This window comes from Tupaia chinensis, unplaced genomic scaffold (genome assembly GCF_000334495.1).
Source record: "Tupaia chinensis unplaced genomic scaffold, TupChi_1.0 Scaffold000523_1, whole genome shotgun sequence".
NCBI classification, from domain to species: domain Eukaryota; kingdom Metazoa; phylum Chordata; class Mammalia; order Scandentia; family Tupaiidae; genus Tupaia; species Tupaia belangeri.
The window spans coordinates 2,027,322-2,043,827 of NW_006160036.1; the positions used below are offsets into that span (position 1 = coordinate 2,027,322).

Genomic DNA, 16,506 nt, shown 5'->3' on the forward strand with positions numbered 1-16,506 from the left:
GATTTCTCGCTTTCTGTCTCTATGTCTCTCTCTGTCTGTCTGGCGAGCGCACGCGCCCTATAGCAAAAACCTCTCCAAAAATTAAAAAAAAAAAAAAGAAAGAAAGAAATGTGGCAAGCACCAACCTCATAAAGTGACATAGGATTCTCTGTATGCTCAGGGAAAGCGGCATTATGACAGGAAGCAGAATGGCTATGGTGGACAGACTAGGCCTGTTTTCTAGAAAAAGGCAAAAACTACAAAGAAGATTGTGCTGAGGCTTGAATGTGTTGAGCCCAACTGCAGATCTAAGAGAATGCTGGCTATTAAAAGATTGAGCAATATACAGTGTACTCTTTATGGAAAACCTCAGTTTGTATGCTGTAATGATGTACAGTGAATGAATATAAATAAATAAACTTAAATTAAAAAAAAAAGAGATGTAAGCATTTTGAACTAGGAGGAGATAAGAGAAAGGGTCAAGTGATCCAGTTCTAAGCCTCATCTTTTCTGTTATGAAGATGACAAAATCTTGAGGTGAATGTTCACCTCATTTGAATATAGTTGGTCTATTTGTAAGGGAATAGAGTAATCAATAAAATTCCCCTTTTGGGGAAATTTGATTCATGGTAAAAAAATAAAATAAAATAAAATTCTGTTTCATCAGTTCAGTCTCTCATGTATTTTATCTTTTGTTGTGATTCAATTTTCCCAATTAAATTCTGGGATATAATATTTAACTCCAGACTTGTCCCCACAATTATGTTGGCCATTTTCTTAATTTTTGAAGTCTTATTTCTGTATGACTGTATTTAATTTTCCTGGTATAGCACTCCCTGCAGAATTTCTTGGAGATCTGGTCTGGTGTTGGTAAATTCTTTCAGATTTTATTTATCTGAGAATGTTCTTGTCTTTTCTTCCCGTAGGAAGGATAATCTTGCTGGGTATAGTATCTGGTTGCGATTGCTTTTCCCTTAACACTTTGAATATATTTTCCCATTCTTTCCTCACTTGCATTGTTTCCGATGAGAGATCCTCTGTCAACCTGATGGGATATCCTTTGTAGGTAACTTGCCTTTTGTCTCTTGACAATCTTAGTATCTTGTCTTTGTCTGTGGTTTTCCTCAATCTGACTATAATGTGTCTTGGAGAAGATCTTCTTGGGTTGATTCTATTTGGGGTCCTTTGTATATCTTGGGACTGAATCTTTGAATGCTTCTCTAGGTTTGGAAAGTTTTCTTGCAGGATTTGATGGAATAGATTTGATGCAATAGATTGGAAGGGGGTCTCTTCCCCTTCTGGGATACCAGTTATCCGGATGTTTGGACGTTTGATGGTATCTAGTATTTCTCGTATAATATTCTCATGTTTTTGGACAATTTCCTCAGTCTTCATGGTGGATTTTTCTAGGTCAGTAATTCTGTCTTCTGCAACTGAGATTCGATTTTCAGTGTAATCTAGTCTGCTTTGAATACTTTCAAGGTAGATTTTGACTTCCTGTATTACAGTCTTCATCTCTAACAGGTCCATCTCATTCTTTTTTAAAGTGTGTATTTCCTCTTTTAGATCTTGCAAGAATTTCCTCACCCCCTGAAGCGCGTCAGCTTCTTTCCCCTGCCTCTTCGGCCATTCATTGTCTCTCTTCTCTTCAATCTCTGTGAGCTTTGTCAACATGGAAATTGTAAATTCTTTATCAGACATTTCCATGAATTTCATCATACTGTCTGGGAATGAAGAGGACTTACTTTTCCTTGGAGGAGAGGTATTTTCTTGTTTTTCCATATTTCTTGTGACCCTGTAGTGATTTCTAGTCGAGATAGATGGTGCGTTTCTTCTAATTCTTGAAGTTCAGTCTCAGTGTTCAGAGGCGTGCAGGAGGAGGAGATCTGCAATCTCTCTTCCGTTCTGTTCTCACTCTTTGTGCATCAGAATCAGTGGGAATAGAGGAATATTCTGACCCTAACTGTATTCAGATGTATAGATTCTGTTCATTTAGGCCTGTCTAGACACTTAGTGAGCAGAGGTAAAAATAAATGAGGAAAAAGTCTCAGCAGAAAATCTTCATTTTAAGTCTCTGAAAGCACTAGTTCACAGCTGAAGTTCACGATCCATGTGGAAGTGGGCCTGGGTTTTCAACATTTTTAAAGCTTTCTTAGGAGGGAAAAATGAATGTGATAGCATTGAATTAAAATATTTACTAAAGGATATTGGGTTAAAAGAGCAGAACTATACTAATGGACTAATTGGAGAATCCAAGTTAAGGCTGATAATGTATATACTTTTGCATGCTGTCTCTTATATAAGGATGGTAAATTACAGTTTGAAGATATTGGATTATCTTGGGTTATTTGACTTTTCTTCTATCCTGTCTAGTTTTGTCCAGTTTTAAAACTTAATATTTTTTTCTATACACTGTATTGATCATGAGGAATAAAACCAAGGGAAAAAAAAAACAACAGGGCAGAACCAATTTTTTTCTTCAGTTCAATAAAACTACATTAAGCTAGCCACTGTGGCACAGTCCTCAGCAGTGCTTGATCCATATGGAAGATGGAGTTTTGTTTTTTTACCCACGTGTTTGGGTAAACATGTGCAGTCTTGGCACTTGTGATTCTGGTTGGCTGGAAGACTTGGGGAAGGAGTATAGTGTGACACTCTGTTGAGGGGGCCTGTCTTTCTTCTCTCATAAAGGAAGTAAATAAATAAACCTAAAAATAAAACTGTAATAAAGAAAAACACTTGCTAATAACTCTTTATCACATTAATCACATGGGATTAATTTTTGTGAATAATAGCTCTTTTAAGAGAAAGGACATTTTGTATACATGTAATAATTAGGTTATTGACTGACTCTTTTTAAAAAGCATATTTTCTCCTCCTGTTTCTGCCTTACAGAATCTGTCTATGATCTTCTCCCAAAGGAGTTACAGTTACCTCCGTCTAGAGAAACATCTGTAGCATCAATGAGTCAAACAAGTGGTGGTGAGGCAGGCTCGCCTCCTCCAGCTGTAGTTGCTGCTGGTATGCATTTCATTTTACTTTACTAAAGAAAACTAGGGTATTAGCTGGCCAACATGAACAGTGCTGGCAATGTGCCTATGACAAAGGGTGTGATTTGAGGGTATGTCTTAGGAGCTTTTAAAACACATATTTTTAACCTTAAAAATCCTTCGATTTAGTTTACTCAGTGTAATTATTATTTAATAAAACATTACTAATAAACATTTATTATTAATAAGATATTTACATTGGCAAGTGCCATCTCCTAAAATAGGCCTTGTCTTCAAATATGGGATCCAGTTAAAGCTATTTTGTTGACTACATAAAAAGGTTAAATACTAAGCCATGGATAGAACATTATATTTAAATTCTATTTAATAATTATTTTTAAAGACTTGCTCAGGAAGAAAACATTTTGTTTTGTATGATCTGAAAAAGAACACAAAGTACTCAAGTCTCTTATCTGTCCATGTTACTGTAACCTTTTTCCTATATTTAAAAATGTGTATGATTTTATATTTATTTAAACTCGTAAAAGTAATGGAAAATTTGAATCTAATATTAAGACATTTTCTTTTATCAGTGAGAAAGTATGGAAAGTAGTGTTTGAAATTTATCAAGTTTATTTTTACTCAGCCCTCAAATCATACACTTTATAATTACATAAATTGGTTCAAATTTTTATTTTTAATTAGCATAAAAGTTTTACAGATAAGCTAATAGAAAAAATTCTTGATTAGCAATCAATTAATATGAATGCTTTCCACACTATTCATTTGCCCAACTTAATTCTTTTTAGTTGGGTTGATATATTATTTACTTTAGAAAAGGAAAACATTGTATGTATGCTGAAGTTTTTATCTATCATTCTAATTAGAGGCTTCTTACATTATAAGATACCTTTCACTTTTTAAATGATATGTAAAGTGTTTCAGAGCATTGTTTTCATTAAATTCTTTTAGTTTCAAAGAGAGAACAGTGAAGCTGAAGGTTCTAATTTAAATTGAGGATATTGATACTATGGTATAACTTCAGATATTTTCCCCTTATGTATTAACTTATGTACCATTAACCTTATATACCAATTATCCCCAAGTTATATAGTGTAATATGAAGCTTTCCTGGCCAAGAGCAGGAAAACTTTAAATATGGCAAAGAACCTTATCAGCCCTGCTCACTGTTCATGTGTAGCCAGGTATTTTCTAACAGTTTCTGTGGATTTAATTGTGAATTAGTGTATTTTTTAGAGATCAAATTGATAAGATAATCTGGTTGACTTTACATTCACAAAGTTTTTAAATTACTGAATATCTTTTCTGAAATTTTAAGTTTGAAATCTATTTTAAAAATCTTTATCAGATAATAACATGAAAAAGATATTTTTAAAAATATTTCACTTTAAATCCACAGGTAGAAATTGACTAACTGATTTCTTTTGTATCTTTTGAGATTGTTTTTTAAAGACATGTTAAATCTCTATAGAACTAAAAGTCTGTTTCTTCTGTGCTTTTTAACATCTGTTTACAGTAGATCCAGTTCCTTTAAAAGCTCAGAAAAATGATAGCTAACTTTTTTGGGAAAAAACCCAGTTCTCTCTTTTGAGTAATCCTCAAACTCAGTTTTAGAAGTTCGTGTATATATATATTAATTAAACGTTTTTGAATTTGGGTCACTCATGAATAGTTAAATCTATCCCCATATATTTGAGAAAATCTCCAGATAAATTATATTGTAAACTCTGAGCTGAAGAATTATAAAACTAAAAGGTTTTGCCAAGTGAAATATTCTGAAATAATAACTTTTTCTTACCTTGAAATTATTGATATTATAAAGATCGTGAAGAAAATTAAGAGGTAACCTTAACAGTTTAAGTTCACACACAGAAAGTTTACATGACCCAAAACCAAATCATTTGTAATCTTTCTTTTATAAGAATTTACTTTTAGTAACCATAATGGCTTATTCTAGGATTCTTATTGGTAGAAAGAATCTTTTTATTAGATTGATAGGCCATTATGGATAAGAGAGTTTCAACTACAGAATAATAGAAATCATTGGTTTATGTCATTAGAGTCACATTTTTATTTGACATGTTAATATCCTCAGTGACAAGGATCTATCTCTGTCAAAGAGAGAGATTTGGAGTATAATTACCAAGTTAGTAGATATTTTCCTGGCCAAAAAACTAAATGTCTAGGGAAAGGTGCATTAATATAGACTTGGGTGAGTTTTTTTTTTTTTAAATCTATATCATTTGCTGTTTAAATATGAAATGCATAAAAATGATGACTCTTAATATAGTTAATTCTTCAGAGTTTTGAAGGAGCCGGATTGGCTGCTATCAGGTATGAGGGCCTGGTGGGAACAGACTTCTAGTTCTGCCATAAAGGTTTGTGTTTCACAAGTTTTAAATCAATTTAAATTTAAAATTTTAAAGGCTGAGTATATGGATGTTCACATTCTTTGTTATTATTTAAAATGTGTTTCTCAGATTCACCAGTCTAAATTTTTTTCCCCTCATGTATTACTAAGGGAGTAATTAAATATGATGCTTCTAATCCGTAATCCAGAATATTGGGTAAGAAGAGTGTCTCTCAACCACATTGTCTTTTCACAGTGTTCACATTTTATATACTCCCACCAATAACATATTTTCATCCTGTGAATCCCAGGGATGGAGTACGGGAAGAGGAGAGTCTTACACACAACTCGTATCCTCTCAAAGTATCAGTGGGCCAAGTGTCAGAATCTGGGAGATGTAGTTGAATCATCAGTCTGAAATTTGTTTTCCCCATTTAATTTTTTGTTGAGGTTTTTGCCATAGGGAATGTGTACTCGCCAAGAGACTGAGAGGGGGAAAGTAAGAAATCACCCTTGGGACTGGCAGGTGGCATGGTGGTTAAAGGTCTGGACTACCACATGGCTGACCGCAGTTTGAGTCCTGGACCCAGCAGCTTGCCTTTTCATTTTCCCTCTCTCTCGTTCTCTTCCCCCCTCTCCCTCTTCCTCTCCTTCTCCCTCTTTTTTAGGTCAAATATGAAAAACATATAATAATAGTAAATAAAATTAAATAAAATAATTCTTTAAAAACAAAAAATAAAAAAGAAATCACCCTTGAGGGAGGATCGTCACGCCTCAGTCCATTCTTCTAGGATTTTGGGCATATGTGCTTTTCAATTACCAGGTTCAGAAGTTGAATAGGAATCCAGCACCTTAAACACCAACACCTCCTGCCGGCCCCTATTTTCCCCAGTTCTAAGAGTTCTCTATGTGTCACAGTAGAATGATAATGAGGAGTTGGGAGTTTAATGTATCAATGAATAAAAGCTTTAGAAGTATAAATTTTCTGAATAGTTTTATATCAATATTTAGTTAAAACAGAGACAACTTCCTAAAACAAAAAAGTAATCTAAACTAATGAATGGTATTTTCTGGCAAAATAAGTTGATCAAAAGAAATGAAGATCATGAAAAGATTCCTTTGATTTTTGGAGAATCCTGTAGTATAGGCTATAAAGAACTAAAGTATAAGTATTATTTAGGAGATCAATGGTTAGACCAGAATGTGGGGTTTTTGAAAAGGGTATGGGAAATTATTTTTTGTTTTGTTTTTCATTAACTACTTTATTGAGATATAATTCATATGCCATGCAATTATATATATGTGTGTGTGTGTGTGTGTGTGTTTATATATATATATATATATATATATTTTTTTTTTTAAGTTGTTTACCATGGGACATGTACTTGCTGGAGAGAGATAGAAAGAACAGCAAGAGGGAAAGTGAGAAATCTCACCCCCTGGGGGATGGCCACACTACAGTTCCTTCTTCTTTATTCTCTTCTCAGGATTTGGAGCACATATACATGTGCACTCAGCTGATTTTCAAGCCACTGAGTCCTGGACTCGAACTGTGCAGTTGGTCAAGTGGGACCCAGCTGTGTTAACCTCCATACAACAGATTTATATATTCTATTGACTATTAAACTTACCCTGCTAGTATTTGTAGTTATGTAATTTGGAAATATTTTTTTCTGTTTTTGGAGAGGTTTTGCTATAGGGCGCATGCGCTCACCAGAAAGACAGAGAGAGACAGAGACACAGAAAGCGAGAAATCACGCCCCGGGGGCATGGCCACGCCTCAATCCTTTCTCCTCCATTCTCCTCTTGGCATTTTGGGCACACACGCACATGTGCCCGGCATGAGTTTAAGCCACCAGGTCTGGGACTCGAACCACAGTGGACTACATGGGAGTCCAGTGACATTGCCGTTACACTAATTGCTGGTCCCGGAATTTTTTTTTTAAGAGAGATTTTTGCTATAGGTTTTGTACATTCAGGAGAGAGACAGAAAGTATGGAAGCACCCCCCCTATGGGGTTGGCCATGCCACAGTCCCTTCTTCATTCTCCTTTTGGGATTTTGGACATGCACACCCTTGTGCCTGCCATGAGTTTTAAGCTGCTAGGTCCAGGACTCAAACTGTGGTTGACTATGTGGGAATCCAGTGATGTAACCATTATGCCATCTGCTGGTCCTGTTAAAGTCTTTATTATTAGAAATAAAAGCATAAGCAAACTTAGGCATAACCACTAATTCAGAAACAACTATAATTCACGAGGCTATCCATATTACAAATTGTCAATGGCAAAAGGTAAATTTGCCCTTTTATCTCTTTGTTCCTAAAATATTTCACTTTCTATTGCTCTTAATAATTTTTAGTGGGTCTGGCAGGTGGTTAAGGTGCTAGACTTCCACATGGCTTACCATGGTTCAGGTCCTGGGCTTTGTGGCTTGCTTTCTCGCTTTCTCTCTCTTTCTCTCTCTCTCTGTTTCTCTCTGGTCAAATTAAAATAATAATAATAACAATAAATAAAATTAAATAATTCTTTAAAAAATAAGTTTTAGAAACAATTTTTATAAATATTCTGATATACTCAGTTTCTGATAATTAAGCACATATTTATATTACCTGAGTCTGTAAAATAGCATTGCAAAACTGGTCACAGATTTTCAAACATTTATAGGTCAAATACTTATATAAAATAGATAGAACCTCTATTTTTATGTTTTATACAATTTCTTTTTTTAAAGAATAATGTATTTTTATTTATTATCATTATCATTATTTTAAAATTTGCTATAGAACATATGTGCTCACCAGAGAGAAAAAGTGAGAAAGCAAGCCACCAGGTCTAGGACTGAAACCTTGGTCAGCCATGTGGGAGTCCAGTACCTTACCCCCCACACTACCTACTGGCCCCTATACAATTTCTTAAGTTAATGTACAGAAGTGGTCTTTTTTATATTATCAATAAAATTGATATCTTAAGTTTAAAAAAAAAAATGGCTGACATAGGGACCAGCAGATGATGTATTGGTTACATTACTGAACTTCCACATAGTTGACCACAGTTTGAGTCCTGGACCCAGCAGCTTAAAACTCATGCTGGATACACGTACATGCGTGCCCAAAATCCCAAGAGGAGAATGGAGGAGAAGGGATTGCAGTGTGGCCATTTTCCAGAGCGTGATTTCACGCTTTCTGTCTCTGTGTCTCTGGTGAGTGCATGTGCCCTATAGCAAAAATCTCTCTATAAGATTAAAAAAAGGTTGACATAACTGATTGTTTTGTAACAAAAGCACTTCACCTTTTTCTATATTTTATCTCTGAAGAAAGATATACATAGCAAATGTTAGCATTTGTTAAATATGGATAGAGTATACATGGGTGTTAATTTGAAATATTTCATAATTGAAAGAACACCAGCTGGAAGGTGATCGAAATAATGACTCAAAATGTCTAGTAAATTAAGCTCTTCTAAGGAAAAAAGGCATGGGATATATTAGATATTTGATGAATTTGTTTTTGACATAAGCACAAAGTTATATTAATTTTTAAAAAATTTTTTGGAGAGGTTTTTTGTTTTTGTTTTTGTTTTTTTTTTTGCTATAGGGCGTGCATGCTCACCAAACAGACAAAGAGAGACAGAGAGACAGAAAGTGAGAAATCACCCCCTAGGGGGAATGGCCACGCCACAATCCCTTCTCCTTCATTCTCCTCTCAGGATCTTGGGCATGCACACACACGTGCCCCTTGTGAGTTTAAGCCACCAGGTCCGGGACTCGAACCGCAGTTGACTATGTGGGAGTCCAGCGACATAGCCATTACGCTAACTGCTGGTCCCAAGGTTATATTAATTTTTCAAACATCACTACGGTATTCCATTGGCTATATTTATTTATCCCACTGAGGTAAAATTTATTCTTCTCATATTATTATAGGAAATTATTGTCAATTAAACCAGAAAATAAATGAGAAAGCATACCAAAATGTCAGGCCCATATAGTTACCTAGATATCATGCAAACAGATGGATATACACACACACACACACACACACACACACACACACACACGCACCCTCCCATGTGTATATAGTTTTATTTCTATTTATTTTTCTTTCATATAAAGAATAATGAAATCAGCATGGGTTTTGGAATCATAAAGACCTAAGCTGAATCTGATATATTGGCATAGAGTGGGTGCCACCACACACTGAATCTGATATATTAGGCTGTCAGAAATGTCACGACATTTTTTTTTTTTTGAGAGATTTTCACTGTAGGGCGCGTGCGCTCGCCAGACAGACAGAGAGAGACATAGAGACAGAAAGCGAGAAATCACCCCCCAGGGGGGATGGTCACGCCGCAATCTCTTCTCCTCCATTCTCCTCTCGGGATCTTGGGCACGCACGCACACACGCCCGGCGTGAGTTTTAAGCCACCGGGTCCGGGACACGAACTGCGGTCAACTACATGGGAGTCCAGTGACATAGCCATTACGCTAACTGCTGGTTCCCACGACATATTTTTTTGTGCAGAAATGTGTCATGACGATTCCAACAACCCAATAGTTTCTGTCATAGTGGACAGAATCTTGGGAAAGTTAAATAAATTTCCCGTAAAATTACCCTGTAATTAGGCAATAATACCAACTTTCTCTTAAGGGTTTAGGAAGATAAATATGTAAAATAACACAAACATTACATGATAAATAGTGATCAGTATGTAAACACTGATGTCCATCCATCATGTGTTTCTAACCTCATTGTTAGTAAGGATGGTTTTTTTAAAAAAAAAAAAACAAAACCTTACATTAAAATGAAACCTTTATATAATATTTTAAAATATTTTTAAAAATTTAATTAATTGATTAGTTTTGTTATAGGGCACATGTACTTTCCAAGGGATATAGAAAGAGACACACAGATAGAGAAAGAGGGAAAGTGAAGAAATCACTCCCCAGGGGACATGGGTACACCATAATCTCTTGGTCCATTCTTCTGTTGGAATTTTAGATGCACCCACACACACATGCTCAGTGTGTTTTTCTAGCTGTTGGTCCAGGATTCAAACTGTGGAGTTGACCAAGTGGGATTCAGCCACCTTAACCTCCATGTCACCTGCTGGTCTCTCTTAGTAAGGTTTTTAAAAAAGAGATGTTCTCTTCATAAAAATGTTTTTAAACATTGTTTCCTTTCCGTTCTTACCTCATCTACTTTTGGCCTCATTTTGAAGTTTTGTATAGATGAGTCAAGATGTAGGGACCAGCAGTTGGCGTAATGGCTATGCCGCTGTACTCCCAAATAGTTGACTGCGGTTTGAATCCCAGACCCAGTTGCTTAAACTCACGCCGGGCGCGTGTGCATGCATTCCCAAGATCCTGAGAGGAGAACGGAGGAGAAGGAATTGTGACACCCTGGGGGGTGATTTCTCGCTTCTCTTCTCTCTGTCTTTCTGGCATGCACAGGCGCCCTATAGCAAAAAACTCTCCCAAAAAAAGATGTAGATATACATAGACCTTTTTTTTTTTTTTTTTTTTTTAAAGAGAGATTTTCACTATAGGGCATGTGTGCTCCACAGTGAGACAGAAAGCAAGAAATCATCCTCTGTGGGGATGACCATGCCACAATCCCTTCTCCTCTCGAGATCTTGGGCACATGTGCCCACCATTGGTTTTAGCCACTGGATCTGGGACTGGAACCGTGGTTGACTGTGTGGGAGTCCAGAGATGTAACCATTATGCCATCTTCTGGTATAGACCATAGATTTTAATATCTCTTTAAAATTAATTATTTAAGTTTTTTAAAAAATTTTTAATTTAACTTTATTTAATTTGACTAGAGTGAAAAAGAGAGAGGGAAAGTGAGAAGGGAAGCCACCAGGTCCAGGACTCGAACCATGGTCAGTCATGTGGGAGTCCAGTGCCCTTAACCACCCCGCCATCTGCTGGCTCTAATTAAGTTTTTTTATGAGAGAAAGAGAACGAAAACCCCTAGTGGGGTCTTGCAGTGCACAATTCCTTCACCCCAGCCTCCTAACAAGTAAGGCTCGTAGGTAAACTGCCATCCCTCCATGTTCATGGCTGTTTGTCTTCTGAATTGGGGCCTCCTCTGTGCCGCCTCTGTGGCTCCAGCTTCTCACCACTTGATCTCTACCACTTATGGCACCTTTGCTGGACCTATGGGATTTATTTGACTCTTCTACTCTCACATGTTGATACTGTCACAGTACAAACTCTGATATTAAAAGAACATTGATAGGGGATGATGAGTTATGAGAACAGATAGTTCACAAAGGGATGATAATTCCACAAAATTGACTGCTTACGAATTTTAAGGTCAGCAGGTGGTGTGGTAGTTAAGACACTGGCCAACTCCACTGTTCAAATTCTGGACCTGGTAGCTTGAAAAATATATGTGTACGTGTGTGCCCAGAATCCCCAAGAGGAAAATGGAGAAGGCATTGATTACAGTGTGACTGTCTCCTGGGGGTTGATTTCTCACTTTCCCTCTCTCTCACTCTGTCTCCAGCGAGTGCATGCTCCCTGAAACCAAAAAACAAAACAAAAACCAAAGTTCTAGAATTCTCTGTTCGTCTTTTTTTTTTTTTTTAATGGAATGATAAAATTGCATGACCAGTGAACAGAACTTCTGGTTATGAGTTACATTCTGTTTCTACGTAGGCAATTAATTTTATTTATAGTTGAATCTAATATATACTCTAATGTAGATCCAAATATACCTGATTAATTAAATCAGAACATTTTAATGATAGTATACATACTATTTTGTTTTAGTGTTTCATTAAACTCTGAAAAATAATCGTTTAAGACATTAGACTAGAGTTGGCAGGAATACCTCAATCTGAACTATATTAAAATGTGTTATATGGTAATCATTGAAGTATCTTTCAAATACCATACCTCAGAACTGTTTTTCTCTCTAATTTTTGTTTAAGTTTAATGATAACCTCCATCTTAATGTGATACTACCTTTAGGTAATGTAATACTTGCCTTTTTTTTAAACCTATACTTTCTAGAGTACTGAGCAGTATAATAAATATAGTTATCAGCTAGTTTAATTATTTCCTTTTATGTTTAAATTATTTTAGGTAAAGGATTATGTCTGGACTTTAGTCTCTTCTCAGTATTGTTCAGTGATGTTACCTAGTAGTACTTAAATCGCTGACTGATGGAAAACAACATTCTCTTCCAATAGGAAAGGGTTTAAAAGAAAAGTATTTAATGTGTACCTAGTATATTGGTTTTACACTGTGCTTATAATACTTTGGGTTGAATAGGACAAAAGATATATTTAAAACATTTCTCTATTTGTCAAGACAAGCATTTTATTTTCAGTAAGATTCTTTAGTAAGTACTCTATGAGTATATTAATTGCACCCTGACAAGAATAATTATTTTAGGAGAACTCAGACTAAAAAATTGAGGGCCTGGGGTACCAGCAGGTGGTGTAGTGGTTAAGGTGCTGGATTCCCACATGGCTGACTGTGGTTTAAGTCCCAGACCTGGTGACTTGCTTTATCACTTTCCCTCTCCCTCTCCCTCTGGTCAAATTTTAAAATAATAATAATAATAATAATAACAAAATTAATAAAAATAGTTCTTTAAATAAATAAATAATTGAGAGGCTGGCAGGTGGCGTGGTGGTTAAGGACGCTAGACTCCCACATGGCCGATCAAGGTTCGAGTCCTGGACCTGATGGATTGTTTTCTCACTTTCCATCTCTCTTGCTCTCTCTCAGTCTGTCCCTCTCTGGTCAAATTAACTAACTAAACAAACAAACTCGAGTATGGGGTCAACACGTGGCGTCATGGTTAAGGCATTGGACTCCTTGGGCCTGCTAGTGGTGTGGTGGGTAAGACGCTGGACTTCATGTGGCTACTGTGGTTCGAGTCCTGGACCTGGTAGCTTGAAACTCACACTGGGCACATGTGTGTATGTGCCCAAAATCCCAAGAAGAGAATGGAAGAGAAGGAATTGCAGCATGGCCGCTCCCCCAGGGAGTGATGTCTCACTTCTTTCTCTCTCCAACTAGTGCATTGCCCAGTAGCAAAAATCTCTAACAAAATAAAAATAAAAATAAAAAAGGTGCTGGACTCCCACATGGCCAACCATGGTTCAAGTCCCAGAATTGGTGGCTTAATTTTTCACTTCTTTCTATTTCTCTCTCTGTCTGTCTCTCTGGTGAGTATACATGTCCTATAGCAAATTAAAAAAATATAATAATAAATAAAATTAAATAATTCTTAAAAAATAAAAAAGAAACTTTAAAACAAAAACAAAAAAATTCTTGAGAGTAATTAGGCTAAGCAGTTGATGTGGTGGTTAAGGTACTCTATCCTACATGGCTGACTCTGTGGTTTGGGTCCCAGACCTGGAACATGCCAGCCACATGTGCATGTGTGCCCAGAATCCCAAGAGAACAAAAGATGGGGGCTTGTAGTGTGGCCATCCCCCCTTGAGGGGTGATTTCTATTTCTTTCTCTGTCTCTCTTCACCAAACACGTGTACCCTATAGCAGAAACCTAAAAATTAATTAATTAATTTAATTAAATAGAGCACCTAGGATCAGGCATTTTATATACAGTTGAGTATCTAATTTAAAGCATAAAATTGTAACTTTTTTGAAGGGGGGAAAAGAAAGATGTGGTATTCGGTGTGGCCTGAGAAATGAAAAGGTTCTTTTGCTGTTAAAATATGGGTGCTTATGACAACTAAGTAGTGTATTATTCAGGGACCAGCAGTTAGCATAATGGCTATATCACTGAACTCCCATGTAGCTGACTGTGGTTGGAGTCCCGGACCCGCTGGCTTAAACTCACGCTGGGCACATGTGCATGCGTGCCCAAGACCCCGAGAGGAGAATGGAGGAGAGGGGATTGATTGATTCGTGGCCATCTCCCCCTAGGGGGTGATTTCTCACTTTCTATCTCTCTTTCTGGCGAGCGCATGTGCCCTATAGCAAAAACCTCTCAAAAAATAAAAAAGTAGTGTATTATTCAGACATATCTTCCCTTTTCTACTTTTTAAGAAAGTTTTAAGTCAGGGCACAGCCTAAAAACTGCTAAAAGAGCATTCTGGCTTATGGATTAGATTGTATTTATAAGCAAAGAACAAATTGGTGAATATGAATTAACAAACTTTTGGATAAGAAATTTCCCAACATACATTTATTTGGGAGCTAATAATTTAATTTTTTAAAGGTTATTTTAAAACATTGCTTATTGTAGCATGTAAACTTACGTTGGGTGGGAGAAGTACAGATGGGAGATTGAAATGTTTTACACATGAATTTAATGATCAGTCCTACAATTTTTTTTTTTTTGTAAAGTTATCTGGATTGCTTATTTTATATGCTGGGATGCTAGTTGTTTTTTTCTATTAATACACTTAACTTGCATTCTAGCTTCGCCATTCAGAGACAGGCATCGTATGGTGGGTTGTGTGACAGTGTCTGTCAATAGTGAAGACAAATAGTGCCAGAGACACTTAACCCATCCAATCTCACCCAGGGTATAGGTCGGTCTCGTTTTCAGACTTCTTCATAAGTCTTTTTTTCTTTTTTTCTTCCTTCCTTTCTCCCTTCCTTCCTTCCTTCCTTCCTTCCTTCCTTCCTTCCTTTCTTCCTTCTTTCCTTCTTTTTTTGTTTCTAAATAGTGGATTGATACTGGTTGAAACTAAACCTTTTTGTAAAGTTTTAAACTTTACATTAATTTTATAAGAAGAAGAAGAGGAAAAGTAAAAAATGAAGGTTGGCATGTAAGGTGTTGATAAAGCAGGTTTGCAGCCACTTTGTGTGTTCTATATATTTCAGTCTTTTGGCAATATGAATGTTGGCCTTACCTTTTTTTTCTCTGAATATCTATCTTTATTGATCTGTAAATATGTCCTTATTATCTGGTGACTTTATCAGATAAGATGTTTAGACTTAAAGTTATTGTTACCAGTAAGAAAAATGTAATTCTTAAAAAGAATGTTAAATAACATGTATTTTAGATCAGAAATTGTTTTCAAATATCCTATATATTTTTTGAACAGTCAGTAGTTTATTCCTTCTCCGTTCCACTATTGGTTCACTTAGCATACTTGCAAAATTTTACAGCCTGTTTTCATAGCTTTTTTAGAAAGTTCCATTGATTTTGCACAGATGTTGAAAAATTATAAAAAATACATGCATATTTAAATGCTAGAGGTCAAGATTTTGGTCTTGGAAACTTACTTACATGTCATTAGCTGTCATATATTTTTAACCAGTGAGAAGTATTTGTTTCTTTTGAGGAGTTCAAAGAGTTTTTCTAATTTCAAAGCTTTATATGAAACATTTGGTTAGTTCCAAATAAAGTACCATGTTTTAAAAATGGTATTTTAAGCATAAATATTGCAATAGTTAAAATAATTTCTAGTTGAAATTTAGAAGTAATCATTCTATTTAAAAATATAGTTTAACCAAGGAGTAAATAAACTCTAGTGGGTTTCTATATGTAGTACCACTTAAAGTCCATTTTTATCTTTTTCTTCAAATTAATACTTCAAAATTCTTGGATATCCAGGTATTTTGGGTTGATAATATCTGCTGGCCTTTTAATCCTGACTACTTTAAATATTCATAGTGAACTTCAGGTGATTCTATTAATTCTTAAAAAGAAGCCATATGTACTATTCAAGTTCAGCATCATTACTGGCATTTGGCCTAGTAATTGACTACTGCTAGTAGTGGGATTATTAGACTTAAATAGAGAAACACTATGAATGTGACATTTCCTTTCACTTTTAAATTTTAAAATTATTCTTGTGAGACTATAAATTTCCATTAATAAATTGTGAAATAGTCTATCAATTTTCCATTTAGTTCATTGTGCCCCCCATGGCCATAGAAAATGCCATGAAAAAATTCTTCTGTATTAATGAGACTAGCTAATTCCTTCATAAATTAAAAAAAAGTTTATTCACATATTAAATGAGAATAATCTTCAGGAAATTTTTAAGAAAGACTTCTAGTTTTTATAAAGGATGAGTGAGAAACTTAAGAAACAAATAAAACTATAAAGTGGAAGTACATTGTAACTATTCTGCTCAATAAGTAAATAAAGGCAGTTATTAGAACATTTTTATGTTGAAGTTTCTGTATTTTTAATGTGCAACAATAAACATAGTCTCTGATT

General features: G+C 35.5%; 1 protein-coding gene across 1 annotated transcript in view; it reads left to right on the forward strand.

Annotated features, from left to right (window-relative positions):
- Nucleotides 1–16,506, forward strand: part of NFAT5 (nuclear factor of activated T cells 5) — a 171,258-nt gene that overhangs the window by 76,508 nt on the left and 78,244 nt on the right. The window contains exon 2 of the mRNA XM_014591022.2: nucleotides 2,875–3,000. Within this exon, the coding sequence (XP_014446508.1) occupies nucleotides 2,943–3,000 (58 nt within the window). The 5' untranslated portion in view covers nucleotides 2,875–2,942. The remainder of the gene's footprint in view (nucleotides 1–2,874; nucleotides 3,001–16,506) is intronic.